The 18954-nt window shown below is 35.9% G+C and overlaps 1 protein-coding gene across 1 annotated transcript in view; it reads right to left on the bottom strand.

Annotated features, from left to right (window-relative positions):
* The window catches only part of LOC128203288 (adipolin-like), a 36143-nt gene extending 17998 nt beyond the window's left edge, over positions 1 to 18145 (bottom strand). Inside the window, exon 1 of the mRNA XM_052904638.1 lies at positions 17134 to 18145. Within this exon, the coding sequence (XP_052760598.1) occupies positions 17134 to 17376 (243 nt within the window). The 5' untranslated portion in view covers positions 17377 to 18145. The remainder of the gene's footprint in view (positions 1 to 17133) is intronic.
* Positions 18146 to 18954: the final 809 nt, after the last annotated feature.

The following is an 18954-nucleotide window of genomic DNA, read 5'->3' as shown; positions in this document are numbered from 1 at the left end:
CTGCATGATAAAGTTACAACCCCGACATGGTCAACTATACTGCCAGGCGTGTCCTGACTGTACGCAAATACGCAGTTGCGTAATGACATATTGACTGGTCGAAGTTTTTGTCACACACAAATAAAATCGAATTTGGAATAAAAACCGAAGGGGGGGGGGGGGGGGGGGTAAGGCATCGATCTGCGTAATCCCAACTTGGTCATAGATACGCACCTGACTGCACATGTCTATATGCAGCATTCCATATATCTAAACCAGTAAGTTTGGCCTTGAACTTTGAGGTAGGGACGTGGCTCTTTGGTGTGACGTACCACACGAATGTAATGGTTTTATTATTATTAATTAATGTGTGCCGCGAAACCTGTACAGTAACCGACTATAAGTTTTTCTGTCTAATTATCATTATGCTGATTAATGATATCCGCGCTATGGATCTGGACTAAGGAATGATTTTGCAATTTTGTATCGAGATAGTTCAATTTGATTTGGATTTGAAATATTGAGAAGGAATACGAGCAGAAAGGCCATTCAAATCCCGGATTGGCGAAATAAGCACTCAGAAACATTGCATTAAATAACATGGTAAATCTAAGAGCCCTTTTGCAAACACGGCGTAAGGTCAACTTTTAATTGAAAATTAATGGTCTATTACTTAACCGTAATGACGAGGTCTGTGAACAAAAACGATACATTGATCAATTCAACAATTAAAACCTATCGGATTTCTTTATAAGCACGGGCGTGGCTCTTTCGAAAAATGACACTTTAGTTTGAAAGAATGGAGCTTTCTTTTCAATGATTTGACAAAAATTCGGTGAATTTAGCAATTACCCAAAACTATTTAATAATATGAACAGTGACAAGTCATTGCACAATCGCAATCATGGTTTTAGGCCTGTTTGATTATTTCCTCTTAAGATATGACCATTTACTCTTTGTGTTATTAGTCAGGTGCGTAGCTTACTATACGCGAGTACGCGGCTGAATCCACATGATTCCAACATAAAAAATAGCCAAAGTTGCAGTATGCCTACTACCACATGATCCTGAAACTGTCCATTTTCCAGAACCAAATAAAGCACCCCAGAACGCCTTAAATGCACCAGATCCCAGTATGGTTTTCAAAACTTTCTGAGGGGGCATGTCCCTGGACACCCTTAGCACAATTATGAATCCACATGAAAAGAGGGCTAGCTACGCCCCTGTTAGTATATGTTTATATCATGTTTGTCGCTATAATTATGTTTGTGACGGCCATAGACATTCATATGCTGTTTGTTGCCAATAAACGTTGCCCTTGAATTGAAAGACTGCTATTTTCATTCCGCCAAATTGGAATGATCCCTATACTGGATTGTGTGCTGTTATTAGTATGACCGTACTTAAACTTTCTATAAATTGTCACCTTCTACAAACACTGAAAATTTAATATTTTTAAAACGATTTGGTTCAACTTACTTTTTTCATATAATACTGTAGAAAATAAGAATGTTGTTCATCCTGCCTTCGCCAAAAGCCTCTCATGCCAGAGAGATGGACTCAGGATAGAATGTTAAAAATACAATAAAACAAGCCCAGTGGTCCATTATTGAAAAATATACCCTGCTAAGGGGCACAAGGTGATGGCTAAAACGAAAATTTACTAAAGGCACACACATATAAACAACACATGCACAAATGCAAATACCGCAAAACCACACACTCATCAAAAGAGCTTTGCCGATAAATAATGGATTACCGCCTTCGAACCCCAGTCTACTAGGGTATGTACTACGCGGATATTTGAGTTTGCATTATCATTTTGCTTGTTTGTTAATTCGGGAAGTTTTCTAAAACGTGTTTGAATTTGAAAATACCTAAAACTATTTTTTTTTTTCAAATTTACAGAAGACCACAAAACATGCTGACTCGAACTCGCTTTGCTCGCCTTCCTCGTTGGCTCGAACTGGGAGTAAAAACCCTAATTTTTTCTCTACTAAATTTAAAAATTCCCGCTTTGCTCGAATTTCTTGAGGCTCGAGGTATTTTCGCCGGTTCCTGGGAGTTCGAGCCAACGGGGTTCGACCGATGCTTGATTTTGAAGTAAAAAGCCATGATTAATTACTAGTTTGTTGACTATACCCAACCCACGTCACAAAAAGTGTGTTTGTTTTAGTTGTTGTTTAAACCCGCTTGTAAGGAAAAGCAGTAAGTAGAAGGAAACAAATATTACCACCGAAATATATATAAAAAAAAACAAACACACACACACACAAAGGGATTGCGGGTATTGTCGGATAAGGTAAAGGAATTTAAATTACCACCAGAGAGGACAATAAACATATTGGGTTCGCCGGTAATTTTGTGAGTCGGTCGAGTTCAGCCGAAAAAGTAAAAAAAAAAAACACCGGTGAAGATGAAAAAATAAACAGGTATTTTTGTTAGTCGGTCGAGTTCAGCGGAAAAGTAAACAAATAACACCGGTGAAGATAAAAAAACAAACAGGTAATTTTGTAAGTCAGTCGGGTAAGGCAAAAAAAGGTAAAATATCACCGAAGAAGACATCAAACATCTCGCGGGTATATTTGTAAGTCGGCCGGGGGTAAAATAAACACATCAGAGAAGACATCAAACAGTGAGTTCGAAGGTATATTTGTAAGTCAGTCGGGTAAGGCCGAAAAAGATAAAAATAAAACCGAAGAAGACATCAAACAGCGGGTTTGCGCGTATATCGGTAAGTCAGTCGGGTAAAGTAAAAAAAACACCAGACATCAAACGTGTATTCGCGTGTATATTTTATTTTTATTTTAAGTCCGAAAAGGGTAAAAATAAAACCGAAGAAGACATCAAACATCTCGCGGGTATATTTGTAAGTCAGCAGGGTAAGGCCGAACAAAAAGGAATAACATCACCGAAGATGACATCAAACATCGGGTTTGCGGGTATATATGCAAGTCGGTCGGGTAAGATTAAAAAATGTAAAACCGGAAAAAAACGATAAACAACTGGTGGCTAAAAAGACCTAACAGACTAATAATTAATTGTGTTCTGCAACTTACTGGATACGAAAAGATCAGGACATCCAGGACCATGGTATACCATTGAATTAATGTTTAATCATCATGACCATTAATTGCATACTGATACTCGAAGTAGACAAACAATTCACACAGTATCAATGATATCAATCCGGGCTATTTGATATGAAAACAAAACATGGTCATCTATTTTAGTCCACAGTTCTTCTAATGCAATTAATTTTAACATGGCGATGACAGGATTTGTCAGACAGATTATTGCTCAAACTGAGCCACCTCGCGTGCACGCTGGTATCTGACCCGAATTGATTTCAATCGGAATTTTATAGACCAGCAAAATATTATTGTAGATATCAATGACGATAATGTTTAATATGCGTTTTAATAATGGGGTTCTTTAGTCTCTCATTCTTAAAACAATATCTTGTCTTCCGGTCTTAGGGTGACTAAGAGTTGCGTTTGAGAATTAGACTTAATGTATTTTGTAATATGCAGTTAGATGTACAACAGACTAGCAAACTAATTCAAACTGCTAAAAGCTTCACTCTCACAGATTTACCGTTTTGACGACTTTTTTTAAATTTTTGTCTTGGAATGAGTTTTTGCGTAAATATCTGCAAACAAGTGATATAAGACTGCTGACAAAAGATCAGATCGCATATTTTCATATTTGCATTCGAAAATTAATATTTTATGGCTAAAAGCGTTACTAACGGTTTAAGAAAAATGGATAAAACATCAATTTTTGAACTTAAATATGAAAATATGGTGTCCATGCATTTTCGCAAAAATTGGCACGTTCCAAGACAAAAAAATAATCCAGTTGTTAAAATTGTCAATCTGTGAGAGTGCAGCTTTAAGGTATTAGCCGCGTAATACACACTTTTTTAAAAGCTTTAACCGACAATATAGTTATAATCACGGTACACTATGGGACTTTTATCCAAATTTTGAAGATTTTTTACCGTGAATTAACGAAGAACCCAAAACATCGATATCGATGGAAAATGGCCGAGGAGTTCCCAATGCCCTAAGAAGTATCAATTTTACCTTACTCTGAAAACCAATTTAAGTATGTTTAACTAATAGAAAGGTATTACAAGTTTCTTTAGACCTCTTTACTTTTGTATTTCTTTTGAACAAATATATACGGAAGACTTCGCATTAAAAACGGATGACGTAACACCTTTGTGGAAATGGTACGCAAATCAAACATTAGACTACGTTTGAAAAGTTATTTAAGTCGTCGGCAAACAAACTCCCAGAAAGTCGTCGGTGGTTTGGCGCCTCTCACCCGGGGGTAAGCACCAATATGTCAATGTCGCTAGAAAGGTAGATACAGTTCTTAAAAGCATTAAACGCCGGCAAGTATTTGCACAGGTAAAAATGAAGCACCTCCAACACAGGCGCTGAAGATTAAAAGTTTTTAACTTTCGGTGGCAAAAATTAATTCAAACTAATTGTGATGCCTTTAGTTAGAATGGTCTTCAAATATTGGCCTCTAAAGTTATTATGACTTGTTTAACCCGAAATTTTATATCGGCATTATTTTTTTATTCGAAGTAGGAATTGAGTTTACTTAATTTTATGAACACCACTTTTTAGACACCAAACAGCATCTAGGAGATACTAATTTGAACCTCAAGCCTCGGAAAACTCGAGCAAAGCGGGAATTTTTACCTTCAGTATAAAGAAATCCAGTTCGAGCCAACAAGGAATTCGAGCCAACGGGGTTCGACTGTACTACTTAAATCCACCAAAATACACATTATGAAGATGGTTGTAGCTCAATATCAAATAAGCAGGCTTAATAACGGTATTGCCCTTAGCCCTCGAATTTTGGGCGCCTAAGGAAAAGCCACATTGCAACAATTGCTGCCAATGAACGGATGATATTATAATTAGGGACCTTTCTTGGAAATTAGCTACGGCATTACCTTTTACATGTTGATATTGCATGTATATACAGTCGAACCCCGTTTTGCTCGAACTCGCTTGGCTCGATTTTCTCTTTGGATCGGAAGGACCGATTTTTTTTAATGTAAGAATTCCTCGAGCCAACGGAATTCGACTGTATTATATGTGACATGTTAAATTCACGTTACCATGAAAGTATTTATATTCTATGAGACTATGTTCCTTGTGGGTATACGTCAGATAAACATGTTATGTTCTGATCTGTTTTGTTCTGTCTGTATTACCTTCATCTGTATCTTGTAAGTTTCCAGGTCGTGACAGTAAGAGGGCGGTTTTCGCACCTAGGGATCGCGTAGATTCTTGCTGAAGCGATACCTAGTTTTCCAGTAAAGTAAAACCCCTTTTGATTTACAGTTTATTTCTATGATAATTGAATTGCATTCTAGGCACGATTGAAATGATAAGACACCCAGTCTTTCAGTGTAGACAAACCCCTTCATATTCTCAGTTTAGTTCAGTTTTGATGTAATTGACATGACCGCAGTCTTTCACTTAACACAAAGCGCTTCCATTTCACAGTTAAGTTCAATAATGAATTAATTAACATGACGCCCAGTCTTTCAGTGTGGCCAAAACCCTCCCTATTCACAGTTTAGTTAAATAATAAATTAATTAAGATGACGCCCAGTTTTTCAGATAACACAAAGCCCTCCCAATTCACAGTTAAGTTCTGTTAATGTATAATTGACATGACGCCCAGTTTTCCGTGTAGCCCAAACCCTCCCTTCTCACAGTTTAGTTCATCTATGGTGTTACTAACATCACGCCCGGTTTTCAGTTTACACATAACCCTGCCCCACAGTTTGGTTCAGTAATAATTTAATTGACGTCACACCCAGTTTTTTCCGTGTACTCCCAAAATCATCCCTATATTAATATATAACCGTTCAGCCAATGGATACATTAACTAGTTAATATAAGTTTAAATAGCTGTTTCCAAAAACCCACTTTTAGCACTTGTTGCATCAGGTCGGTATTATAAACTACCGTAAGTGTCTTCCCTTAAATTCTCAATATATTAACCTTTATTTTACAAAATAAAAAAATAGTTTATTGGGGGTATCATAAAGATAATTTCCTTAAAAAATTGGCCGTTACGGCAACTTTTTTTATCTATTTTTGTCTTTGAATGAGCCATTTTTTACTAAAATATCTGGAAACCAGTGATATAAGACTGCTGTCAAAAGTTCAGACCGCAGTTTTCATAATCACTGTTTTAAATTTTTAGCCCGCTTCAAATTCCTTATCAAACGTCAGCACATACAGGGCTGAGGCACAAGTTCAACGACGTCATTTCAGAAATGACGTTACGTTCGCATACAATTTAGTGCGTTTTTCTGAAAACAACAACAACGATTCAAAGTCATTTTATATTATTATAAGGCATAGAATAGTCGGGAACTCAAAAAAGGAATGTTTCAGTGAATAGTTCACTTGTGGCTACGCCACTCGTGAAAAATAACTTTGGTGCCTACTCGGTGAAATCTATTCCGATCTTATAAATACATCAAAATTATATTTCATGAATGACGTAGCCACGGGTAAAATGTTTACTTTTGCTGTTCACGAGATGGATTGAATTTCGGAAATAAGGTTGTTGAAATTATGTCCCGGACATGAGCGCGATGCCGTGTGATTTGAGGGTGAGAGTGGGCTTTTATTTCGAAAGAGGAAAAGATATGAAAATGTTATTTCACTGTTTGAAAGCATGTGTTATTCTTATTTTACTGGTAAATCTCTATAAACCACAGTTAAACATTAACTATCAAACGAATCATAGCGTATGAAAAGTACTTCGATACTTTTTTTTAAAATTTTATACGATTTTTTCAGTGGTCAACATTTTATTTTGTCCAATTAGAAGGCCGTATTTCTAAAGTTTTCCAATACATTTGTTTCAGTGAATCAGCAGTTAACCGTTGTTGATTTAAATCAGGTGAAGCGATAAATGTATACAGTGTCTGTACCATTTAGTAGGTAGTTGACACATCAAAATATAGACCACTAACAATTTATAGATTGCTAGAACGTACTTACAAAACATAATTCAGTGCCGTGTGCATGAGGTATTTTTGTCTGATAAAAAAAGTTGTAAAAAAGGTATATCTGTGAGAGTGCAGCTTTAAACTGACAGTAGAAAAATTTTGTTATCAATTTTTGTCTCATGGTATTCTTTTATCTAAACATTTACCAACTGACACCTATTTTGACATTTTGTATCTTTCAAAGACCTTCAAAATCTAAAATTTCAAACACGCCAATGTAAACACACACACTGAAATCCCTATCAAGTTGTCAGTTAAGTAGATTATTATTTGTTTACTTTTCCGTTGAAAATCATCATCATAATTTCATATAAGGCCAAAAAAAAATGTTTGGTTAGGGTAACATCCTTTTCAAAACTTGGTAGGGTAGGTAGGCTTTTTATTTTTTTATAAGGCTTAATATAAGAATGTCATTTTCATCATTGGATAATGTTTTTAAAGTTATCTTCTGTATAAACATTTATGGTTTTAAACTACATATTGAAAAGCAATTAAAAAAAATAATATTTTTTAGTTTTTCATTTTTTTTTTTATCAAATTGACTATAAAAATGGTAGGGTCGGCGCCTATTCCGTAGGTAGGGTCGGGTTACCCGAACCAAATGTATTCTTTAACCCTTAGGCTGCTGATGGCGATTTTAAAGGCTTTGCAAACAGCTTGGAACCAGACCAGGCACCGAGTAACTCGGCGCCTGGTCAGGTTCCAAGCTGTTTGCCACTCTGTCAATATATCCCCAAAGTTTTAAGTAAATTGAAAGAAATTTAGAATAAAGCAGACGACATTTTTGAGCAGACAACAATTTACCCAGCATGCAAAGGGTTAAAGGCCTAAACTAAGAACCCACGCGTTGAATTACCCACTGATCAATGATGCACTAGACAACCGTAATGCTGGTCAAAAATCCAACCTTTAAATACATTGTCTTGATATTAAAAAAACTGTGAAACTCGCTAATTAGAATTCGTCTTTGAAGGTATTTGTCCTTCAAGATTTATACAGTTCATCTGTGTTATCGTTTTCAAGAAAATAACAACAACAAAACATTTTCAACTTGTTTTCCAAAAACAAAATTGTTTTAGTAAAACTGAACACAAGTTTCCCTAAATTTACATACTTTTGATTTCGTTTGATTTTCGTATACGGCAGTGCTAGCCGGAAGGTTAATAATGTAAAACATTCAAAATGAGATGGTTGTCGTATAAAGTACATTTTATACTCAAAATGTTTTTAACTTGTTTGCCAAAACTTGTCCGAAAAAGAAATAAATAAAATTGATATAAACATCCCTGAATTGACGTAATTTTGTTTTAGCTACAATACGTCTTTCGCCTACACTTGTCTAACTAAGCTTTTCCGAAGTACGTATAACAGGGAAAAGGAACATATATATATATGTACAGAGTTGTCACAACTTTTCCAACATTAAAATAACTAAGAAATAAAACTGTTATAAACATCTTTGAATTGGCGTTAGTTTGTTCCAGCTATACGTCTTTCGCCTACACTTGTCAAACAAACCTTACCCGAAAGACGTATTACGGGAAAAACATACATATATATGTACAGGGTTGTCACAACTTACCTCAAAAATAAAATAACATACGATTAAAATTGAAACAAACATCCATGATTTTGACGTACCTTTGTTCCAGCAATACGTCTTAAGCTTACAAATGTCAATCTAAGTTTACCCAAAATACTTATAACAGAAACAAAGTACATATATGTACAGGGTTGTCATTTGTTATAAAGACATTCTGAATAAGAGGTAATTCTAAAAAAAAACAACGGGAAATGCAACACTGTCAGCACGCCTTAGTGTTTGCGCAAATGTTACCGCTAATGGGATCGCCGAACGGATTCTAATCTAATCGTTTCGAAAACTTCCAGAGAAAACGACCAGTAACATTTCATTTACCCATTGAATCGGTAACATTCCATTTACATATTTACCCATGGAATCGGTAACATTTCATTACCCACTTATTCGGTAACATTTCATTTATCTATTTACCCATGGAATCGGTAACACTTCATTACCCACTAATTCGATAACATTTCATTTACCTATTTACCCATGGAATCGGTAACATCTCATTTACCTATTTACCCATGAAATTTTATTTACCTGGTTACCCATGGAATCGGTAACATTTTATTTACCTGGTAACCCATGGAATCGGTAACATCTCAATTACCTATTTACCCATGGAATCGGTAACATTTTATTTACCTATTTACCCATGGAATCGGTAACATCTTATTTACCTGGTAACCCATGGAATCGGTAACATCTCAATTACCTATTTACCCATGGAATCGGTAACATTTTATTTACCTGGTAACCCATGGAATCGGTAACATCTCATTTACCTATTTACCCATGGAATTTTATTTACCTGGTTACCCATGGAATCGGTAACATCTCATTTACCTATTTACCCATGAAATCGGTAACATTTCATTTCCCTATTTACCTACTAACTCGGTAACATTTCATTGACCTTTTTACCCATGGCATCGGTAACATTTCATTTACCTATTTACTCATGGAATCGGTAACATTTCATTACCCACTAATTCGGTAACATTTCATTTACCTATTTACCCATGAAATCGGTAACATTTCATTTCCCTATTTACCTACTAACTCGGTAACATTTCATTTTCCTATTTACCCATGAAATCGGTAACATTTCATTTCCCTATTTACCTACTAACTCGGTAACATTTCATTGACCTTTTTACCCATGGCATCGGTAACATTTCATTTACCTATTTACTCATGGAATCGGTAACATTTCATTACCCACTAATTCGGTAACATTTCATTTTCCTATTTACCCATGAAATCGGTAACATTTCATTTCCCTATTTACCTACTAACTCGGTAACATTTCATTGACCTTTTTACCCATGGCATCGGTAACATTTCATTTACCTATTTACTCATGGAATCGGTAACATTTCATTACCCACTAATTCGGTAACATTTCATTTACCTATTTACCAATGGGATTGGTAACATTTCATTTACCTATTTACCCATGGAATCGGTCATTTACCTATTTACCCACTAATTCGGTAACATTTCATTAACCCATGGAATCGGTAACAGTTCATTTACCCACCAATTCGGTAATATTTTGTTTACCCACTAATTCGGTAACATTTCATTGACCTACGAATTTGGTAACATTCCATTTACCCACGAATTTGGTGACACTTCAGTTACCTATTTATTATAAATGCAACACTTCCACGCCTTAATATGTTCGGTTCAGTAACAGCAGTTGGTAATACAACAGATTCAACACCCCAATATATTCGGCTCAGTAAGATAAATTGTAAAAACAACAGATTCAACGCCAAAACAGGTTTGGTTTGAAATAATTGCAAATTGTAAATACGACAGATCCAACACCCCAATATGTTTGTTTAAGCAACAGCAATTGTAAATACAACAGATTCAACGCCCCAATATGTTTGTTTAAGTAACATCAATTGTAAATACAACAGATTCAACGCCCCAATATGTTTGTTTAAGTAACAGCAATTGTAAATACAACAGATTCAACGCCCCAATATGTTTGTTTAAGTAATATCAATTGTAAATACAACAGATTCAAAGCCCCAATATGTTTGTTAAAGTAACATCAATTGTAAATACAACAGATTCAAAGCCCCAATATGTTTGTTTAAGTAACATCAATTGTAAATACAACAGATTCAACGCCCCAATATGTTTGTTTTAGTAACAGCAATTGTAAATACAACATATTCAACGCCCCAATATGTTTGGTTCGTGAAAAGCAATTGTAAATCTAACAGATTCAAAGCCCCAATATGTTTGGTTAATGAACAACAATTGTAAATACAACAGATTCAACACCCCGATATGTTTGGTTCAGTAACATCAATTGTAAATGCAACAGATTCAACGCCCCGATATGTTTGGTTCAGTAACATCAATTGTAAATACAACATATTCAACGTCCCAATATGTTTGGTGCAGTAACATCAATTGTAAATACAACAGATTCAACGCCCCAATATGTTTGGTTCAGTAACATCAATTGTAAATACAACAGATTCAACGTCCCAATATGTTTGGTGCAGTAACATCAATTGTAAATACAACAGATTCAACGCCCCAATATGTTTGGTTCAGTAACATCAATTGTAAATACAACAGATTCAACGCCCCAATATGTTTGGTTCAGTAACATCAATTGTAAATACAACAGATTCAACGCCCCGATATGTTTGGTTCAGTAACATCAGTTGTAAATACAACAGATTCAACGCCCCGATATGTTTGGTTCAGTAACATCAATTGTAAATACAACAGATTCAACGCCCCAATATGTTTGGTTCATTAACATCAGTTGTAAATACAACAGATTCAACGCCCCGATATGTTCAGTTCATTAACAGCAATTGTAAATACAACAAATTCAACGCCCCAATATGCTTTGTTCATGAACATCAATTGTATTGAACAGATTCAACGTCCAATATATTCGGTTCATGAACAGCAATAATGATTGTCAATACAACAAATTCAACGCCCCAAATGTTTGGTTCATGAACAGCAATTGTATTGAACAAATTCAACGCCTAATATTTTTGGTTTATAAACAGCAATTGTAAATGCAACACTTTCATCGTCCACTGTATTCTCATCATATTTTCCAATTTACTAATGACGATATTTTATTGCCTTCTGTGTTCCGTGTATCTTTGTCCGGTCCTCATTAGATATTTATGCTTTTTTACAGGTGTGGTTACATGAATAGATGTTAGAGTGGATTTAACTTAGGGGTGCACGTACTTGGCATTCGCTCCACCCTCAGAATCGAATTTTAAACGGGTTAAAATGCTGGCATGGGGGATTGGGGTACTCTCAGATCAAGTCAGAAAAGGTGCATTTTAAGGGTATTTTATTCCTTTTTTCTCCGTTATTGACATAAAAAGTTTTGGTCGATTTTTGTATGGGGGAGGGGGGGGGGGGGCGTGTCGGGTGTGCATGCCCCTACCCTAATGCACTAATGTTTAATGAATCCGACCATTTTTATAGATCATTTAACCTGATATGTGATATATTTAACCTGGTATTGATTCCTGATATAATTAATGTACAAATTAAATTGCCGAACGCACATTAAAGATAAAGTTAATGCAATTGTAATTTTTCATCTATGCTTTGTTACTGAAATGATGTATTGTGCAATCGTTCATGACCATAAAAGCTTTTGTGTCATAAAAGACTGAGTAAAGAAGAACGTTTCTTCAGTGAAATTGTAGCAATTAAACGATATATTTTTCAAACAGGCTAACATGACTTGTGATCAATGCATGAACTATTTTATGGCTAAAGCATATCATTTAACGTCTGGTAAAACTATTATTTCACTCATAAACTTTTTCAAATGGTACCAAAATAGGGTATGAAAAATAACCTAATTATACATGGGTTTTCTCAAACAATTTCACGTATCGGGCCGACTTCTGGGCTTTATATTGTCTTTATTTTGCATTTTCTACAAAGGAATACTTGCAAATTTATCTGCATCTTTTCACCACTTCCATTTTCTCTTCCATTTCGCTATAAATGCTTAGGCCTATATAAATTAATTGCCAGATTTTCATCCCCTTAATTTTAATGGTGGCGGGGAAAACACTAACTTTATTTTTTTTATTTTTTCAAAGATGACTGTTTCACCGTTGAATATGCGTTCATGCTCTTTTTATTGCACAAGGGACCTTATAAACGTGTTTCTATGACCAACTACGAGCACCATCGTAACAATTTTCCCCGTCCTTTTTTACATGTATTTTTATCTATAAACACCGTAGGTATGAATAAACCCCGTTCCCGGACAGTACCGGACCGGTACGAAAATACAGACCCTAGATCAACATTTTTATTTGAGTCAATAAAATTTAAGGAGCGGTGAAAAAAGAGGGGGCGAGCGGGGATGAAAATCTAGCAATTAATTTATAGTCGCCTTGTCTTTGCTTACGGTAAAGTTAATCTTTTACAAGCACTTCAATATTACCAAAGACTATTGAGGGATTTGTTTACATTCCCTGCCGTGTCAAAAGGTTCATTATTGGCTGTGTTTATGTCAATGAAACGCAAGAAAGGCATTCTAAATATTTCATTAACGTGAACAATATTCTTCATGATTGTGATTAAATGAAAATTTACTCGGGTATAAAAAGTTAATTAATCGAATGATATTAAATGTTGTTTCTATCAAAAATGTTTAATTACACAAAAAAATTATATTTTCATACGTAGAGCTGTCATGAATCAAGTAACCGTTCAGTGATGATAAACTTAATATAAGATTACGACTTCCTAATAGATCATGAAATGTCCGTTTTAGGAATGGAGTCGATTAGACGTTAATTTAGCATAACAGATTAGAAAAACAACAACAACAAGTTCTTAATGAAACCAATACCTATCACAATAAAAGACTGAAAGAAATATGAATAGAAATAGGTTTCCACACAAATGAGAATGAAATCCAAGAACTGAGAGATCAAACACCGCACGAAATATCCAGAAAAGGAAAGAATACGTTAAAATACCATGGTATATTTAGAAATATAAATCCGATTCAGACGAGTCTTATACCATAATTAAATAAATCATTAAATAACGTAATCATATAATTCTGATGCTTCAAAGGCAATACCGGACTAGTAGCAGCAGTAGTAGCAGCTGTTGTTATTGTCGTAGTTTTTGTTGTTGTTCTTGTTGTTGTTGTTGGTGGTGGTGGTGGTGGTGGTGTAATAATTGTACAGTTTTCTTCTGCACACACATAACACCCATTCAAATGTTACCAAAATTATTTTGGGTCAGCTGGCAATCAAAATTCACATAGCTGTGTATCGCTTTCATTTGCAATACAGCTAACAGTCTCCCATTTTTAATGGCACATTATCGCGAAATCTGAGACGTTGTAAAAATGAAACTTGCCAATAAAGGTTATATCGTTAAGTTAAGTATCAATCGTTGAACATTTTATGTCAGTTATAGGTTGTTATAGTCTTTGAAATAGTAGTTTAAACTTACCATGCAGCTTTGAAAGATGTATTAAACTGTCACGTCTTTTGTTGATAAAAGAACTGATTGCATCATTTGTCTTGCATTTTTTTACTTAATGAAATACCCTTTCATTTAGTGTTGCAATAAATATTTAAATATTGTTTTTTAAGCATTTTTCCTCTTCTTCAGTCTTTAAGTTATGTTTTTCGGTGTGAATTGAGTCCATTTGCATAGGGTTTAAACGCAAGGTTTCCAAAATGATTCGTAAGGCCCAAGGTAGCCAATGCTCTATTTGATATATTTCTTAAATTCCTACATGCATACATGATAATTAATAGAACATGTCCATTAACTGTTGTTGCTGTTGTTCTTGTTGTTGTTGCTTTCTTCAAAATATTTAACTACCAAATAGGCGTTCTAACGAATATCAAAATGTATGATTATGAAAATGATAATTTAAATAATGTAAACATGAAAACAACTCCTTATATATATATATATATCAGTGCGGATTTAAATCCAAGTAGATAACTATGGTTTTTTACATTATTTTTTAAGTATCTAAAGTTGATTGAATACTACTCAAAATACATAAACTCGTATAGAAAAGAAGATTTAACGTTCCCGACGCCATTGCAAAATTGCCTTAATATTTATTTCAAAAGGATCACCGAAAGTTGTTTAAAGGTATTATAGGTTAAATGTCACTAGAAGAATTACAGGTCATATGAAACCAAAGCAGGAGTTCATTCCCATCAATCTACTGTGGACCTACAGAAAATGATATCAGTTGTGTGTCTGAAGCTTTGTGGAATTGTCAAAATCACTGTTGCATAATTCTGAAAAAAAATGTTGTCTGATATCAATATTCAAATGCTTCAATCATATATAGAAATATTAGCAAAAGTATTGTTAGTGAGATGCATTCGGAGCTCCTCGGCATAAAATTGCCGAGGAGTTCCGAATGCCTGAGATGTTGGTTAAATGTCTCGCACGTGCTGATGATTGACAGATGCCATTTGCTTTTTCGGTCAATGAGTGCGAATAGCGACAGACAGAAGACAGACGCGAGGATTACATCCTAAAAGGTTGGTTTACTTGATTGTTTAAATGCGTTTATAATATTTATTTATAATTTGCGGTAAACACATCGTATATCTGTTTACAGAATGTTGATTATAATATTCGGGTGATAACATTTATGTTTTCCTTTGAACAAAAACGTAACCGGGAACAGCATTGGTAATTGAGGCCATTATAGATTGACAGCAGGTTGATGCTTTTTTTCGTTTCGTTAACTTTTCTTCAATGAATAAAAACGACAAAAATAATGCACAAAAACAGCAAAATGACGAAAGTATGACCGTTAAATCATTCCATTTAACGATGTCCAGAAACTGTTAAACAGGGGGTCAAGCCCAGTAGCCTACACTTTGATGAAGACCCTGTTTAGAGGCATAACGTCGAAGCCTAGCAGACGCAGAACCAGAGACACAAAACGTCACAAACACAACAAAGACTGACTACATGGTGAGGAGTCACGTGACTTAAAGGGGTTCTCACATGGGTCACCACGGGTCACAACCGACGTATACAAACAAGTAAGTGAGAAGCCCGTGCAGACGCTGAACGAGAGACACATATCTTGACAAAAACAGACTACAGCGATTAATAAATAAAATGTTTGGGTACCGCCTTGGGACGGTCAGAGAAATATGAGTTCACTGGGGTTAAACTGGTTTAGGAGTACTTATGCACCAGTCAATTGTAATCACGGCCCCTCCAGGTCCGGGGAATAGCAGGGACATTGACTTTCGGTCCAGACAAGCCCGGGTAAACCCCACGCCCTGCGGGAACGAACTGATGGTAAAAACCCGCCAAATGCCCCAGGACCCCCAGGGACCCTAAGTAAGGCACATTCCCCGCTATATTTGTCGCGAATACAAAACCACCGCATTAACCCGGCACTGCGGGGCCACCGGGAAGGTAAACACACAGCCATTTCCCCGGCTATCCCTGGTATACCCCCGCACCTTGGGGACCGTGGTTACAATTGACTGGTGCATTACTCAAATCCACACTTTATCGTTGTGTTATGTTCTTTTTATTTGGTGTTGGTCTTTACTAGTGTTTTGTTTGAATCATACTTATAACAAAGCATAATGCTACTATAAATACTTTCATCTTTGGATAGTATCAGCGATCAGAGTTGATGGGAAGAGTAATAACGCTACCATTACTACAACTGTAGTTATTGGCAATGTGGATGCGTAAAAGTACATACTAATGGAACTATAATTGCAAATGAAATTATCGGATAGTTTCAGCGTTCAAAATGGATGAAGAATAGTATGTACTGATGATTCTGTAATTGCAACTGATTGTCGAATATTATCAACGATCAAAGTGGATGGAAAAAATATATAATCATCCAATAATTACATCCGATATTTTGCTCTCATGATGATTGGATTTGATACATTGTAAGGTCTGACTATTACAGCATAATGTAAACAATTTTATAATAAATGAAATAATAACAATACAAAATGCTGTTTCAACAGCACCAGCATTTAATTGAGGACGCCAATTATCAACATTTTACACTACTGCCAATGTTTCTATAACTAAATAACTAGAAATGATAAGCTATCTATTCATTGGACCCTTTAAGCTACACTCTCACAGACTGATTGTTTTGACAACTATTTTATTTATTTTTTGTCTTGGAATGAGCCAATATTGCGTAAATCTCTGGGAACTATTGATTTGATACTGCTGACAAAAGCGCAGATCGTAGTTTTCATGTTTACGTTTGAAAATTGGTGTTCAATGGCTTAAGGCGTTACTCACGCTTTAAGAAAAATGTGTTTTTCAGCAGTTAATCAGACAATTGAGATGTGTTCTAATGTGAGTAATAAATCTTGTTTGACTGAAATGAAGGCGCTGATGCCAAAATGAGCTGTTTCCGAGACAAGTTGTGAGTGTGCAGCTTTAAATATACAAACAATATAAGAAAGAAATAACGTACCTCATTTCCTGTTCTCAAATTCAGTATATCATCCGGATCTAAATCCTCAAAATCATCTGCGTCGTGATCATTGTTGAAATTTGATGATGAGCCATGACGTCTGGCCAAGCTAGTGACGTCATTTCCGTCAGACCGATGTGTTCTCGTGCGTTGCCTAGCAGCGCTTGAAAGTGTTAATGGTGACACAAGAACTTGCACTACAAACACACAGTTGACAAATTGTAAAATGTTTAAAGTCCACATTTTCGTTTACTGTTTCTCTTTATGGAAGTTTAGAGTATTTTAATTCGTCATGCTTGTGATAGATAATCGACAGAACAGTGTTGCATCAAATAATAATAATTTGTCACGCGACAGTTTTTTTAACATTTCCAAATTTTTTCACGCAGTTTTGATGCGAGTGTTCGGTAGTAATCAAGTCTTTGTTACTTCAGTGTAACAGAGCATATTTCGAACGTTACTTGCGACACTTCTAGTTAAAAAAACAACAACAAAAACAATTGACATTTTAATATCCCACTTTGTCATATATTACACACGCACCGTGTGCATATAGTGTAAGATTCATGAAACAATATGGTAAATAAACGGCTTTAAAACCATTTATCAAATATATCACAAACTTTAATTTCACTGTTCATTTGAATCAGAACGGTGCATCTTTATCCTAGACAATATTCGTATATCACATTTCCCTACAATTATTTAATATCTTTCTGCCAGGTTTAACACTTTATTCGTCAGTCATGAGCATTAATCACAACTTTAATGATGTTATAAATAAATAACACAAATTTAATGACTACGCTAAATAATAAAATATAAGGATATTAAAATCCGAAATAGTTTCAGACGTCAGAGTCTTAAATAACTAAAGACCCAAAACACAATATTCCGATGAATTCCTTACATCCCCAAAAACAGCACAAACCAACTTGCAAACTATCTCACACCTTCTGTCAAGATAGAAGGAACCATTGTAGTAAACGAAGTAGAGTTTATTTGATCAGCGGACTCGCTTCGTAACTTATGATACTGCGGTCCTACTAGTCCTATTGTATGCTAAACTGATGTGCGTGAAGTTAGCACCGTAGCACCGTATCACCATATCACCGCGGGGACGCGGTGCTAGCACCGTATCACCATCAAAATCAATACAATAAGAGCATTAATCTCGAAGAAACATGTAAGGCTCGTTCTCGCAGAAACGAGCAAGGGGACCATAGGGACCTATGTCACTGTGTAGCCGAGACCTGGCCCTAGGTGATGGCACATGTGAATACCCTAGGATTTTAGGCAGGCTATGCGGGATAGGGACATGAACTCGACCCCCCGTGCCAATTTGGCCCATATTCAGACACTGTTATGGTGCGGATGCCTTAAAAACGAGCAAGGGGACCAATGGCACTGTATCCAAGGGTTACCTGGCGGTGTGATACATTCGGGGAAACTGTTAATACTACGAGGATTTTAGTCTGGCCCCGTCCTTAGCCCAACATTGTGCGTATATGGGCAATATCAGCCCTACTGACCCCTACCATACATGTAAGGCTCGTTCTCGCAGAAACGAGCAAGGGGACCATAGGGACCTATGTCACTGTGTAGCCGAGACCTGGCCCTAGGTGATGGCACATGTGAATACCCTAGGATTTTAGGCAGGCTATGCGGGATAGGGACATGAACTCGACCCCCCGTGCCAATTTGGCCCATATTCAGACACTGTTATGGTGCGGATGCCTTAAAAACGAGCAAGGGGACCAATGGCACTGTATCCAAGGGTTACCTGGCGGTGTGATACATTCGGGGAAACTGTTAATACTA

This window comes from Mya arenaria, chromosome 9, assembly GCF_026914265.1.
Source record: "Mya arenaria isolate MELC-2E11 chromosome 9, ASM2691426v1".
Classification (NCBI taxonomy): Eukaryota; Metazoa; Mollusca; class Bivalvia; order Myida; family Myidae; genus Mya; species Mya arenaria.
This window is presented reverse-complemented; position numbering and strand designations above follow the sequence as displayed.